Consider the following 16,102-nt stretch of genomic DNA (forward strand, 5'->3'; position numbering starts at 1 on the left):
AACAGGAAAAAATATGTATATTCTTATAAAAGTTAAAATCTAATGCCTAAGAAATAGTTTTACTAAATTTAATGATATAACATGAAAGTCTAATTAAACTTCATATTCCATAGTTTTAAGAATCATATTACCTTAAAAATTAAAATGAACAAAAAGTATGCATAAGCCTTATTGTTGAGTACGGCAAGAATTGTAACACATTTCTTCCACTCCTAAATTTTATTAAACAAAAATTCTTAAAAGAAAATACAAAATTTCAACATATTTCTAAAACATAAACTCGAGTTCCATTGTATAAGTCAAAAGTTATTTGGAGACAAACAAAAACGCTTTCACCCAACTCTCCATTATACAAAACCTATCCAATTCTTATTTCAAAACGTAACAATCCTCCCACCGTGTTGATTGGAGGTTTACTTTACTAATAAAAACTAATTATATTTCTATGAGTAAAATGAATGAAAATTATAATGTTAAAATACTGTTCCGAAAGTCCAAGTTTTTCAGCTCAAAAATTTAATTGGCACTTTAATAAGTCTTCCACTTCTCGTTCTTACTGTTTTTCCAACTACCTGCAAGTCCTTCTCTGGTTTATTCTTGCATGCGTCATTATTCATTAGATTAGGTTCAGTGGGTGAGGAAATTTCGAGTGGGAAAATCTTCTGCGCAGGCCTGACGAGTTCACAGGATGAAGTTTTAAGGCGAACCACTCGTACTTGCCCATCTTTACCAGGAAAAACATCTATTATTTTAGCTATTAGCCATAAAGTTCTTTTTTTACCGTCAGTTTCGATTAAAACAATATCTCCTACTTTCAAAGGTTCAATCGGTTTACTCTTTGATGGTCGTTGTAATAATTGCCCAAGGTACTCAGTTCTAAATCTTTCTCTTAAAGCATTGCGCAAATTTTGCTGGTACCTTAATCTTTTATTCAAATTTACTTGATCAAGTTGATCTAAATCTGGCACTCCGACATCATCTATTTCTTTCAAGAACATAGCTGGCGTCAATGGAATGAGTTCATCCCCTTGTTCTGAGACATAAGTGACAGGTCTAGAATTTATTGTTGTCTCACAATCACAAAGGACGCTCGTCATTTCTTCATAATTTAAAGCTGATTGACCTAAAACCCTACGAAGAAGTTTTTTAACCATCTGCACCATTCTTTCCCAAAATCCTCCCCACCATGGGGAAGCAGGAGGATTAAAGTTCCATTGAATCCTATTCACAGATGCTTCAATTTCGATCATTTTCCAATCTAACGATTTAAATAGGTTGTTAGCTCCTGTAAAATTGGTGCCATTATCGCTATAAATAACTTTCGGTCTTCCTCGTCTGGCTATAAATCGTCGTAAACCAAGCAAAAAACTTTGTGTTGATTGAGAAGTTATCAATTCCAAATGGATGGCTCTGTAGACAGCACATGTAAATATAATTATCCACGCTTTGCATTTTTCTCTAAGCATCAAAGGTCCCGCCAAATCTATTCCTGTTATTTCAAACACCAATGCATCTTTGACTCTGTTTTCAGGTAACACTCCTGGATTGCATTCGATCCTCGTAGTTTGGCGTCTTTTACATCTCACGCAACGAGCTAAAACTTTGCGAATCGTCTTACGAGATCTTATAATCCAGAATCGTTCTCTTAATTTAGACATCAATATCTGAATCCCCGCATGGCACATACTTTTGTGCATGTAAAAAATCATTATTATCACAAGTTTATGCGTGCTTGGCAGCAGTATAGGACTGATAAAGCTTTCAAGATCTTTTCTTTCAGTTAACTTGGTGCTTACTCTTAAGATACCTTCTTCGTTTTTAAAGACGCATAAAGATTTTAACCTTGAGATATCTTCGTCATTAAATGACTTTTGCTGAATCTGCTTCATTAATATCTTTTCAGCCTCATTCAATTCGTACAATTTCAGCTCGCCAATCTCTTGTTCAGCTCTTGTTTTCTGAGCATTTTTGAGGAATCTTAGAATCCATGCCGTCATTCTTAAAATTTTTAAGTAACTCGAAAAATATGCTAGCATCCATGAATTTTCAGTGTTCTCGCAGGTAAGAGTTGCCACAACGGTTTTTCTCTGCTCCAAGTATATTTCCTCTTCATTTTCTATTGGGGTTGAATTAGGCCACTCTTCTTTAGACTTGGACAACCAAAGTGGGCCCTCCCACCATTTAGTTTCCAGAAGCTTTGAAACAGTGCATCCCCTAGATGGCAAGTCAGCAGGATTACTAATACCAGGAACATGTCTCCAATCCTTGGGATCACTACATTCACGTATTTTCTTCACTCTGTTACAAACGAATGTTCCCCAGGGTAGGTCATTATTCTTAATCCAGAACAAGGCAGTTGTTGAATCCGTCCAATAATATGTTTCATTTATTTCCAGAGTTAAACTTTTCGTGACGAATTCAGATAACTTAGCGCCAATATAACAGGCTAATAATTCAAGTCTTGGAATCGTAATTTTTCGCAGTGGAGAAACTCTTGACTTCGCCTGTAAAAGTTGCACTTTTATTTCATCTTGCGATTCATTTCTAAGAAAAATGGCAGTTGCGTACGAATATTTTGAAGCGTCAGCAAAAACATGCAAACTACTAGAAATTCTATTAACTGCTGTTGCTTGGCGAGGAATTCTCACTGATGATAATAAAGATAAATCCTCAAGCCAAACTAAGAATTCCTTTTTCAAATCTTCTGTTAATTCGGTATCCCAACTTAGTTTTTCTTGCCAACTTTTTTGCAGAATCAATTTTGGTATCAATGTGACTGGACAACTAAATCCAATTGGATCAAATATTCTTTGAGTCACAGATAACACTGTACGCCGTGTGATTGGCATATCTTTCATCTTCATTTTTGGTAAATCACAAAACAAGGAATCTTCCCGTTTGTTCCACAGTAATCCAAGTACTTTAGTTACTTCCTATTTTTCTTCATCTTCATCATTATGTATTTTCGTATGCTCCCAGCATCTTAAGTCAAATTTTCCTTTGCCCATTATTTCGGTCGATTTACTGATGAAGTTCCGCAATTCCTCTTCAGTATTCACAGAAGTGACACAATTATCCACATAAAAAGAATATAATAACTTCTCGGCAATTTCAGAGTCAAACTGTCTCAAATGAAATTTGATAACTGCTCCAAGCAGAAACGGACTGCAGTTTACCCCGAACACTACACGACAATGTCTGAAAAGTTTTATTTCTGTTTTATTATCATCCTTCCACCACAAGAAACGTAAGTAGTCACGATCTTTATCATTTACTGAAATTTGAAGAAAGGCACCTTTTACATCGGAAATTACCCCGATGCTGTTTTCTCTAAATTTTAGAATTATCACGGGTATCAGTTACAGCAAATTTGGCCCCTTGGCTAAGCAATCATTTAATGAAAAAGATCCTTTCTGTTTGGCAGATGCATCAAAAACGGGTCTCACCGGAGTTGTCAAGCTGTTTTTAAAAACTGCTCGGTGAGGAAGGTAATGTGCACTATTGCCTTTAAGTTGTTCAGGGACTTCTTCTACACCTTCCTTACACCAATTTTCAAAAATTGCATTGTAGTCGAAAAATTTATTAGCTTCGTTAAGTTTTGTTGTAGTTGATATTAATCTTTTTTCGGCTACTTTTCTATTGTCAGGCAAGATGTTGGCTTCTTTGATCCATGGCAAATAAATTTCATACCGTCCTTTCGAAGTGCACTTGGACTGCGTCCTCTATTTCCTTTTGATCTTTTATTTCACATGCATCTGTTATACCTATTGCTTCAAGCTTCCAAAGGTTTTCTATGTCAGTGGTCAGAGTTAATAGAGAAATCAAAACATTCGAAAGATTGGCGTCAATTACTGAGGGTTTCATTTTCCCCATAATGACCCATCCTAAATAAGTCTCTACTGCAGTTAAACCACACGCCAAATTGCACACTTTCCCAGTGTAAAGTTTTCCTGCTTCATCGGCTCCAATTAATAACTCAATAGGCTGTCGATGATTCCCAATATCACTAAGTGAGATGCCCTTTAGTACCATTTCCTGCATCCAAGGTCCATCATGAAGTCGTGGAATAAAACTGCAAATTTTATGTTGATCCAAAACATGCATATTACAACTATAACTATTTTTCAAATCGGTAACTTTAATAGAAAAAAGATTATGAATTTCGCTGCTTGAATTTGACCCTCCAAATAAGCTATGAATCAATGTTTGAGTATCAATTTGGCGAAATTTCAGTTCCTCAACAGTGCTCTTCAGAATATATGAGCGTTGAGAGCCAGTGTCAATTAATGCTCTTATAGCACGTTTTCCTTCTTTACTCTCAATATTTACCATTAAAGTTTGAAGGAATATCTCTCCAGAACAGCAAGAATTCGCAAGTATTACATTTTGGCATTCACTCGAATCAATTACTTTTTCATCTTTTACTTCGTGCTTGTTTGGCGATAATTCTGCACACATGATCGACCAATGTCTCTTAGCACAAATTAGACATTTAACACTTGATTTGCAATATTTTGCTTTATGTCCAAACTTAAGACATATAAAGCAAGCTTTCTTATTCTTAATTAGTTCTTGCTTCTGATGGTAAGCCAATTTGGCTGCCGTAAAACAATCTTTACTCTCTTGGTTTTTGTCGCAAAATACACACCTTTTATCTACCACAGTCCTCGAGCTTTTACTTCCAGAAAATAACTCATTTGCTGTTGGTATAAATATATCAGCTTCAGTCTTCTTTTCTTTCTTAGTACCAGCAGCAATAAATTTGAATCCAGTTCTCACTAAATAAATTCGTTGTTCTCCTTCCCCTTCGTTTCTCAGAAACAATAGCAGTTGCTTCAATTTTTCACAATACGCATTTTCTTGAACCTTTGTTGTTGAATAACTCCTTAACCAAACTCTTAAAATCTCTTCAGGAATGCACGATTCAACCAAAGGGAATAACATTGCTGCGTATTTGTCACTGGTCATACCTATTGACTCTAAAGAACGAAGGTAGGATTCCAATTTATCGTATAAATGAGTCACATTTATTCTTCTCGGTTGTTCTGTGGCATTTTTAATAACTAGACTCAATAATTCTCTGACATAAAATTCAATTAATAATTCTTCACCACCAAATCTATTTTTTAAGCATTCAATAACCTTATCATAATTGTCAGCAGTGGCGGGGAAACTCTCCACGATTTCTCTAGCTCTGGAACCAACTACGGTTGCTTGATATAAATAATGGAATTTATCTTCTTTTTCCATTTCTAGGTCATCGTGGATACGCTTAAACTGATTCCAGAATGTAAGCCAATCCTTAATGTCACCTCCGAATTGTTTCAATTCAATCTTGGGTAACTTTAATTTTCGTCTGCTTAGCTTTGGCGACGAACTAAAGGAAGCCAAGGAAGGTTCAACTTTTTTATTGAAATGGTCTGCAATTTTTACGTGAGGAGCGAGATCCATTTTTTCATTATACTCTTCTGTACTTGTATGTTCCATTTCAAATTCTTCATCAGTTTCAAACTTTTTTTCTAGTACTTTTGAATCGAAATCATTTAATATTCCATAGAGTCGTTCTAACGTGGCACTTTTAAATTTTAATACTTCATCATCTGGTAACTCTTTATTTAATTCTTCAAATAAAGTATTAAACGTTTTGGTAAAGGAAGCTCTAGTAGCTCTGCGTTTTCTTAATATTATATCCATTCCTTTATCACTACTCCGGGTCACCACAATGATGAGTACGGCAAGAATTGTAACACATTTCTTCCACTCCTAAATTTTATTAAACAAAAATTCTTAAAAAAAAATACAAAATTTCAACATATTTCTAAAACATAAACTCGAGTTCCATTGTATAAGTCAAAAGTTATTTGGAGACAAACAAAAACGCTTTCACCCAACTCTCCATTATACAAAACCTATCCAATTCTTATTTCAAAACGTAACACTTATAATTTTATAAAATTGAATTTTGTAAAAAAAGTTTTTTGACAAAAATTTTTATCAAAAAATTTTAAGTTTCAATAAAAATTATTATTTAGAAACTAAAAAACGTAAAATAAAGAATGCTTACGAAACAAAACAAAAAAAGAAAGAATTCTTTTTTGTCGCCATTTTTTAGTGCTACGAAAATTCTTCTTTGGAATTTGCTAAAAACAAAACAAAATGCAATTTTATTTTCTCAGGAGCGAAATATTTTACCAAAAAAAAAACGAAAATGTACCAATTCCCATGATATGAAACTTTATCTTGGTAAACGTACGTGTTGGAAATGTTATTTCATTTGGAATCTTAATTATTATAGTTAATATGGCGACAGATTGTTAAAATAAAAAAATAAAATAGAGATTGTTTTGAATCTATGTTAAACTCTATATCGGCCCCTTTCCCACCGTAATCCGATTGACTACTTTGATTTTAAATAAAGTGCTTCATTTTATGATTTGTTGCAAAAATTTTACGTGTCTATTGGCGGCACTTAAAAACCGCCAAATCTGTAGCTGCGGTGGCGTTTATACATAAGTACTGAATTTTTATTCCATACTTTTCTGAATCATATTGCTTCAAACATTCAAAAATGCAAGAAGTATGCATAAACACATAATGTTATACCATTTAATTTTTCAGAAAAAGTATTTTGACAACAATTTTTAATCTAAAAATCGTAGACTAAAAAACGAAAAAAAAGAATTCATAGGATAAAAAAAACGATTTTAAAAATTCCTCCTATTGAAATAAAAAACTGTCATATTGTTTCTCTTTTTTATTCTTATAGTTCTTAATCAGACGTAAAAAACTATTCTACAGAGAACTATCATCAAATAAGTAAAAAAAAAATTTACAAGCAAATGTTTTATTATAAAAATCATAGCACTCACCTTTTTTATAAATCCGGAGAATTCCAAATGAAATGTTCTTCGTTAGAAATTTTATTTTCAAATATTATATACATGACTAGAAAAAAAAATACCTTATTTTAAATGTTATTGTATTAGTCATTAACAATTTTTGACAGTCGTGCACTTGTTACAATTGTCCCCTATTACGGGGTCAATTGTAACAGTTCATAAATTCAACTAAAACATAGTTAATTATACATGTTATCATAGTTGTGATATATTTTTTTATTGATCAAAATAGTAGTGATATTTTAGGAGTAAAAATAATAATGAGCAGAGACCCAAAGGGTTAAACTTTTAACTTTAAGGGGTTAAAAATTTCAATTTATGCTGTAAAAGGTAACAAATAAAATAATACACTTGCAACATAATATAAATGATATAGGAAACCATTGGTGGTTCTTAAAGAGTTAAGTAATGGTTTGTAAACATAAGAAATGGGACCTAAGGTGTTATACAATTGCAATTGAAATTATGAATTTTATTTTCAGCTGTTACAATCGTCCCTTTACTTATTGTTAGAATCGTCCCCAAGACGCCATTTCAGCTTCATTTGTTAAAAACAATGCTAGTTAATTAACAAAACTAATCTTTTTTTTTGTTGAAATGTTAATTAATGTATTAGGTTAAAAAATTTTATTTGCTTAAACAAAATTACTTTGTTACAATATAATATTCTAATACCAAAATTAGTACTTACGTTGCGTGAAAATATCTTTTGTGATGTAACTCTTTCAAAAGTACATAAAAATGGCTGCCAGCAGGGGTGTACATGTAAATTTATTAAATAACCTTGTGCGCCACCTAGGAACCAAATCTAGAACCCGACACTCGAAATGTTTGCTATGTTACGATCGTACCCTATTACAATTGACCCCACTCTCCCCTAGTAATGCATTAAATAATTCTAGCCACGATATTGGCATTAATTTGTTTAGAATTTTGACTTCTAGACATTATATATAGAAAATAAAATAAAGACGAAAGAAACTTACTGTAAATAAAAGATTAAACTTCAATTAATGTAATTTAAAAATGTAATTTAAATATTTGAATAAATAAAATATCTCAGAACTCATTTTTTTATATAATTTAGTAGGGGTGAAATCAACCGTCACAGTAGATGTATTTCTTTAAAATGGCAATGAAATATGGGATCATGGTCTACTTTCTCTGTATAATTAGAGGGAATATTTTAAGATTTCTGTTATTCAAATTAAACATTCTTAAATCATCAAAGTAGTTCTTTTAATTTAATTTTCTAGAAAATGTACTTTTTAAATAAAGGTGATAAAAATATAAAATTTAAATCATCTATTAAGGAGTTAACTCTTCTTTATTCATCACTGTTCCATGTTACATTCCGTTTCCCTAAATAGTAAACCGTATTTAGAATGTTGGACGAATAGAATGAACTAATGGATTTCTTATTAATAATTAGTTAACCATATATATAATCATTACATTACTGTATTGATATAAAGAGTGTATTGAATTATGGTGAGTCAATGATACAATGTACCAAGTACTATTAACACATTATGGCATATATTTTTTAAATTTGGCAAACACATCGAATTTGAATTTTGATAACACTAATTATACCTAACTTAAATGCGAAGTTGTTAGTTCATTGGTCTAAACACATAATTAAATATAAAGACTTCCTTGTATCAATTTTTTTAATTATTTTATGTATCGAATATTTTATAAAACATTCTTCTTTTAAAGCATACCAATGCCATTTGCCAATGGAAAAAAAGGGGACAATATTTTAGTTGAGTTTAATTCAGTTATCGGAAAAATCTCCTATTCAAGTTCGAAATCTCGACGATTTGTTTAACTTACCCAAGTTTAACAGAGAGAATAAACATTGCTTAAAGCGTAAGTTTAATGTGAGATTTTCCCGTTCGATTTAAATTCAAAAAAGGAAACTCATTTAAGAGAGAAGGAATGCTCAGGATTTAACATTTCTTCAATTTTATGTCTAAAAACATTCAAAGATAAATCGTATAGATTGGAGGAATGAATTGCTTGAAAAGAATTATATAAATTTTGAGATAACAATATATATATAAAATATATATTCTTCATTTTAAAGTAAAAAGTAATTTATAAATTTAAAAAAAAATATAATTGTTACCTTGAATGCGTTTCTATTTGTCATGTAAACAGTATTGTTTTTTGAACACCTAACATCATTGTTTCATTGTTTGTATAAAAGTTTGCTTGAAGATTTTTCTCTCCAATTGGAAACTTTAAACATTTGCATTTTAAAATTTTATTTTTTATTGTATTATGTTTCATAAATTCCATGTAAATATTTTTAGATATAACAGTAGTTTATTTGCCGAAGTAGAGCTTTCATGAGAGATTGTTAAAAATATATTAATTTCAAAATATCCTCAAATTGATTTTTTCAATGGTATTCGTTATTGTGAATTTGACGAAATTCACCCAAATCTTTCTTAGTTTTCCAATCAATCATAAAAAAAAAAAAGAATTGTTTAAGATTTATTGATAGCAATGTCGCCTTTATACTAATACGCTTTTTTGCTGATAAATTTAAATTTAAAAAAAAGATTTTTTGGATTCTCAATTTGTTATGAGTTAAAGCAAGAAATGTAAATCTCAATGGTGTATATATGTTTGGAAATACACAAATTGAAAAGTAAACCATTCAAAAGTATACTTCAAATTTCCAGACAATTTTTTTGTATCAATGTGTAGACCATCTCAGATCTTAAGTATTCATCAAGGTGTTTATGAGAGAACATAATGCCGTTTTTCAAATATCTTACGTTAACATTTTTTGCAATTTCGTACTCACAGAAAGAACGAAAAAAGGCAGGTTTTAGTTTGAAACGCATTGCCGAATTTATCAATAATTACATTAAGGGTTTCAACTTCAAACCTAAGTCTATATAAAAGCAATAGGGTGTAGAATCTAGAACAAACATATTTCGCTTGTTTCATATCTTTAAATAAGGTTTATAACACCTTCCTTCCCATTAAATGCATATATTTCTTATTAGGAAGATTTCGCAAATTTACGTCAGATACCGTACGTAAGTTTTTTAATAATGGCGCATGCACCAGTGAAAAATATCAAAGTTATGTGAAGGAAAATATGAGATTTTGCAAAAACCCGTAAGTTAAAAACACTAACGTAGTGGAATATCATTTTAGCTTTGGCCACAAAATCAAAACAAACATTTATAATTAACGTAGACGATCTCTTCAAACCTGTGGCATACGTTTTAAGATGCTTTGTTCTACGCAAAACTGCGGTTTTGAGAGCTGAAAAATTTGGTAGATTAGAGATTTTGATGATTTCAGCGATAAAGAAAGTAGCTTTCTTAGACGGCAAATTATATTAAAGCTAGGAGGCTTCGCCCCCTGCTCGCTGGCGTTCGCCAACCCCCGGAACTGCTTTCGCAGTTCATTTCGGATTGCTTTGCAATCCAATGCTCGCTCATTGGATACGTTCTTAACGTCTAGCTTTTGTATACTTTTTTGAATACTGAAGTTCCGAAAACTTTTCACTGTAGAAAATTCTAAACCTGTACATTTCAATATTAATTTGAAATTGCAAACAGTTCACATATTTTTCTTAATCACACTATTCTAAATTTCAGTTGTTGAGAAAAGTAACTGTTGTAAGTTTTGTTTTAAAGTCTTTCCCACCAGAGTGTTAAAGCCATGTGTTGTAAAACAATATGAAATAGTAGTCTGAATAGTAGAGAGAGAGAATTTCTTTAAAAACACAATTGTTAATTTGGGCATTCGGCGATACAACACTTATAGAATTGAAGGATTTGTTACGTCAAGCGCTCAGGTATCATAATTTTGATCTAGTTGCGCTTCTATGTCATTTTGATTTATGTTGCTCAGTTAACTTTCAAAAAATTCTATGGCTGGCAACAGCATTTTTATTTTTTAAGTTGTTTATTTTTATTTCTTTTAGAATTCGTTATTTTTTTAGCGAAATGTTTTTTAACCTAACAGAATTCTTTGCCGACTGTTTTCTCTATGAATGAAGAAAATAAAGTAAATATTTAACTGTTGTGAAAAGAATCTTATTTAGTTGTACAAAGTACTTCAGCCAAAATTTGGGAGCCACGTAAGAGAATTATATATATTAGATCAGAAACACATCATTAAAAGGCAGGATGCTTTGGTGTTTTCAAAACAAAGCAAACGTTGCCACTGGTGGAAAAGAAATACAGCCAAAATTTGGGAGCCACGTAAGAGAATTATATATAATAGATAGATTATCACTTCATTACTTTCAGATAACATACCACACAGCAAAATTTTATAATTGTAAGATCTCGATATGAATTTTAATATGTAGTTTAAAAACAGAATACCTGAATTCTTGTTGAAATTATTCTTTCAAAACTAAAAAATAGTTGCCAAGAAAACGATAAAAATGTATTAATAATCAGCACAAATGGCACTATTTCAAGTAATTTGGATGATTTTTTATTGTTGTTTTCCGAATTATATAGATACAGAAATATATACTATTCTATAACGAAGAAGAATATTCTATAACTATTACAGACACATTTATTCATTGGAATGAAGAAAGCAATGTTGACTTCACTTTGATTTGTAAACAGAAAAAATGTCTTTTACCGTAATACACAACGTATGTAACAGTATCCGAAATCGGAAGCCATCAGTTGCAAGTTTGTTGATAATAGAAATTAAGAATTATTGAGGAATTTTTCTTCAAATGTTTGACGTGTTCTGTTCCTGAAAGATTTACTGATATTCTGGAGAGTTTGTTCAAGTTCTTCGGCCTGCTCCTTAGGAAAATTTGGCTTCTTATTTGCTGCTAAAAAATGGCGTCTGATTCGGTCAATGATTTTGATGGAACTAAATGAAATGTTAATAAATTAATGGTGATGTTTACAGGCTTCCGCTAGAAGGCGTACTCGAGCGTTGCGATCGCGAAATATCTTTGCATCCCTAATTTAAAATTACTTTCCAGTACTGCTATTACTAGCGAAAATTTTAAATTATGGTTGTGAACTCATCAAATTTGTTTGAACAATATAATGTTATAAGAATATAAATGTTATTTTAAAAAATGATAATTAGAAAAATCACTTCTGTTCACTAAGTTCTGTTCTAAATGTTTATAATACTAATAGATAACAATACTTGGACGTGGGAAGTAGAGCAGAATTCCTTTTAGTACATATTTGTTAAGTGAACAATTTTAACTTTAGTAGAAAAACTGTTTTCTGCCAAGAAAAAACAATTATTGCGAAGCAATCATAGAGGTTGGTGAGCGGTAGCGAACAGAAGGCTTAGCCCCCAAGTATTAAAAACTTATATCAAGAATGACAACAGTGAACAGTGGCTAGAGCGGCTATGAGAAATTTTGGAATATTAGGGAGAAACGCATCTTAATAGCATTGAATTACAGTTTTAAATATATTAGCTGTAAATAAGTCAATTTGACATAAAGAGCCGACCAGAAAAATAGAATGGTTATAGAGATTATGAATTTGGCGCTCCAGTTGTGTGAATAAAAAAAAAGGAGCTAAAGCAATAAAACTAGCAGAGCAATGAGTTGCAGCGCCATCTAGATCAAGGCGTGCAACAAAAACTTTAACTGCAATTTTCTCAGGAGATATAAACTTTCACTTCCACTTCTACTCTCTCTGTGATCATGGATACAAAAAAAAAAAAAAAAAAAAAAAAAAAACACATGTACGATCAACTATGTTTTTTAAGCATGTACCAATAATCTGAATATATTTATGTAGTGATTTACATGTTGCATTTATTTATTATTGTTTATCGGATGCAGTATACCAAAACACTTCAGAGTAAAAAAAAAAAATGACACTCTAAAAAAGAGAATTACATGTAAGGTAGTGTAAAATCAAAAGAAATCTTAATTGGTATATTCGCCAGCATTATGGCAAATGTGCTTTGAAAAATGTGTTGTGTATTGATTGTTACGAAAATTAGGGAAAAAAAACCTAAATAATTTAGTGAAAAATTTTCAGTTTTATCTATTAAAAAGTAGCACTTCAGTTCACTTTTTTTAATCAGTAATTATTTTGAACAACACACTTTGGTACAATTACAAAAATCATTATGCAAATTTTATAAGATTTTTATTATTGAAATAGGAAAAAAAAATTTGAGTTGCTCGCCATTGTTAAAGGTATAACAGCATTTAAATACTATTTATACAACAAATCATTCACAGTTCTATCTGATTCTAAACCCCTTAAATACTACAAAAAAACTACTTCACCTGCTGACATTATAACGCGTTGGCTTCTTTTATTAAGTGAGTACACCTTTGATTTTAAATATGTACCTGGTTCTTGTAATGTTCTAGCTGACAATTTTAGTCGATGCCAAAATCCTGATTTAAGAGAAGACTGTAATTTTAATGATTTTGATAATACTGAATCTTTAATTGTACCTTTTTCTGATCCTAAAAATAATGATTTAGTATGTGTTACTCAAACTGACCCTAAATTTGAAATATCTAATGAAACCTTTAAGGACAATCAAACCAAAGATCAAGAACTTAATGATATCACTAATAAATTAAATGATAATAATTTAAACTCTAAAATTATTGATAATTATTTCATATCCCCTGATACTAAGCTACTCATGTTTCATAAAGAGTATAATAAGAATGATTATGCTGATTTAATAGTTGTGCCCAAGTCTCTCAGACCTAAGATTTTGGAAATTACTCATGTATCTCATACAGGTGTCAAGAAAACTTTTGAGTTATTGTCGAAAAGATTTTATTGGAAAGGCTACTATGCTGACACGTTAAACTAAGTGTTATCTTGTGATGCATGTATTCGCATCAAACATTATTCTGTCAAACCAGCCCCCTTAAAAAATGTGTACATACCTACTCGCCCTGGGGATTTTATTAGTATTGATATTGTAGGACCTATTAAAGATACTGGGCATGTGTTAATTGTTATTGATCACTTCAGTAAGTTTACAGTGTTATATCACTTAAGGAACTTAACTGCTAATACTATGGTCCAACATTTGTTAAATTATATGTCATTGTTTGGTAGAGTTACCATGATTTTAAGCGATCTTGGAACTCAGTTTAATTGTGAAGTGTTTCATACTATAAATTCCGAACTAGGTATTAAGGTAATACATACTACTTCAGGGCACTCTCAACTGAACTCAGTTTCAGAAAGAATAAACACTTCCTTAAAATCCTCATTGATTGCCTTGCGAGAGCAAGGAATTTCTATTCAATCCGCCCTCTTAATTCACCAACAAATCTATAATAGTGCTATTCATCCTGCCACAGGATATAGCCCTAACATGCTTCATTTTGGTCGTGAAATTAGTATTTTCTTTGACACATACCAAAATTCTAACAATAAACCTATACTTTTAGACCAAGCTTCGTATGTTTCTCAGGTTTTAAATGATTTAATTTTTATTGAATATTGACACGACCCACCCTATTTGTGTAGGGTTTACGTCAAACAGAAATTGTACAATAATTAGAAAAAAAGTTACATAAACACCCAAAGGGGCAAACAGACAGTCAAAAGACATTTTTTAACCATAGTAGTAAAATCACATTTTTTAACCAAAGACCATAATAGTAAAATCAAACACAATAAAAACACAATGTATTAAAATCGAACACAAAAAGAGTTAAAATTACTGAGATTACATCGTAATGGAAAAATGCAAGTAAAACCGATAAAAAGAAATATTAAAAAGTTGATAGTGATAAAAAAAACCCCTTGAAAGCATAGAATCAAGCCCCAGTAGAAAAGATGAATGACAATTAATGAGTAACATAAAATCATTAAAGAAAAAACATTAAAAATGGAATAAAGTAAAACAATAAGTTAAAAGCCGATGAAATGCCTGAGACACCCAAGAATTAGGGAGCGCAGGTTCCGGGTGTTATTGCCTGTCTCCGAGTACAGTCCGCAAAAAAAAAAAACGAATCACCCTGAATAACTTTCGTTCTAATGATCGGATTTTCACGAACTAAGTGTCAATCTTAATGGTTCCTGGGGGTGACCTCAAATATGTTAATTAATTAGTGCTAACTATTAATTAAGTTACGAAATCAGACACAAAATCGTACTTTCTCTGAATAAACATATAATTTTTTTTACATATTTGAAATCTAGACCCTTGAATTAGTGGGGGTAGACAAAATTTTAAAAAAATTGGGTGGTAAATTGGGCCGCAATAAAGGTTTATATATTTGGCGATAGTCCAGAAAACCGCCAAAAAAGTCGCCTGCGCAAATAAATATTTTAAGATAACCCATTGACTAATTCAAAAGAGGAGTGCTTAATTTTACTAGGTTGCTACGCAACCAAACTCTGATAGTAAAAAAATTGAAATAATGTTCAGTGATTGCTCGGAGGGGCTTAATTTATTGTTAATAGAAAATATCTCGAAGTTTTCAGGCCATAAACAATTTTTTTAGGGGATTTCTGTCCAAAAAGCAAAAAAAATATTATTTTAATCTCCTTTGAAAAGTAAATTTTAATCGATTTATAAATTATTTATGATAGTTTTTAGAATTTAAATACATGAACTTTTTATCTGATATTATTTAGATTACACTGTTTTTACTATATTTATTCGAGGATTTTATACTAAAATAAAATGAGCATAACTTATTATAACTATATACAAAATTTTAGGGATAATCATTTTTACAGTTTTAATCGAGTCTTCTAGGCAAGAAAGTTTGAAGAAAAAAAAAGTGCTTGAAAAATAAAATGTAGATTGTATAATAATTCTAATGCACATTCACAAGGCTTTCTATAATTTACGATATTTCTTTTTTCTATAACTCAAGGAATTGCTGAATGTTTAGTGGCATTTTAAAAAGATTGAAATATGTTATGTTTAAGAATAAGATATTGAAATAATATGTTGCAAATTGTAGGATTCATTGCTTAAAAAATCGCTTCATTCTACTAGATATTTAGGTTGCATCGTTTCCTTTGGATAAAGATGATTAGCAAATATCATCCTCATGTTTCGATACATTCTGAAACTTATACGTTCGCAAATTCACCATAAAATGTCGCACAGCATATTCTTCAACTACGATAATCTACATTTACCACCAAATACTGCTACTATGGTTATTTTTGCTTTCTTATATATATCTGATGATCTCTTTTTAAACAGAGCTCGTAAGA

The 16,102-nt window shown here is 31.0% G+C and overlaps 1 protein-coding gene across 1 annotated transcript; it reads right to left on the bottom strand.

The window, feature by feature from the left end:
- Positions 1–503: 503 nt before the first annotated feature.
- Positions 504–2,864, bottom strand: LOC147803474 (uncharacterized). Its single transcript, XM_087151336.1, has one exon. The coding sequence runs from the start codon at positions 2,862–2,864 to the stop codon at positions 504–506; it is 2,361 nt and encodes a 786-aa protein (XP_087007462.1).
- Positions 2,865–16,102: the final 13,238 nt, after the last annotated feature.

The sequence above is a fragment of the Parasteatoda tepidariorum genome, chromosome 9 (genome assembly GCF_982258835.1).
Source record: "Parasteatoda tepidariorum strain Cologne lab strain chromosome 9, Ptep-v5.0, whole genome shotgun sequence".
Taxonomy (NCBI): domain Eukaryota; kingdom Metazoa; phylum Arthropoda; class Arachnida; order Araneae; family Theridiidae; genus Parasteatoda; species Parasteatoda tepidariorum.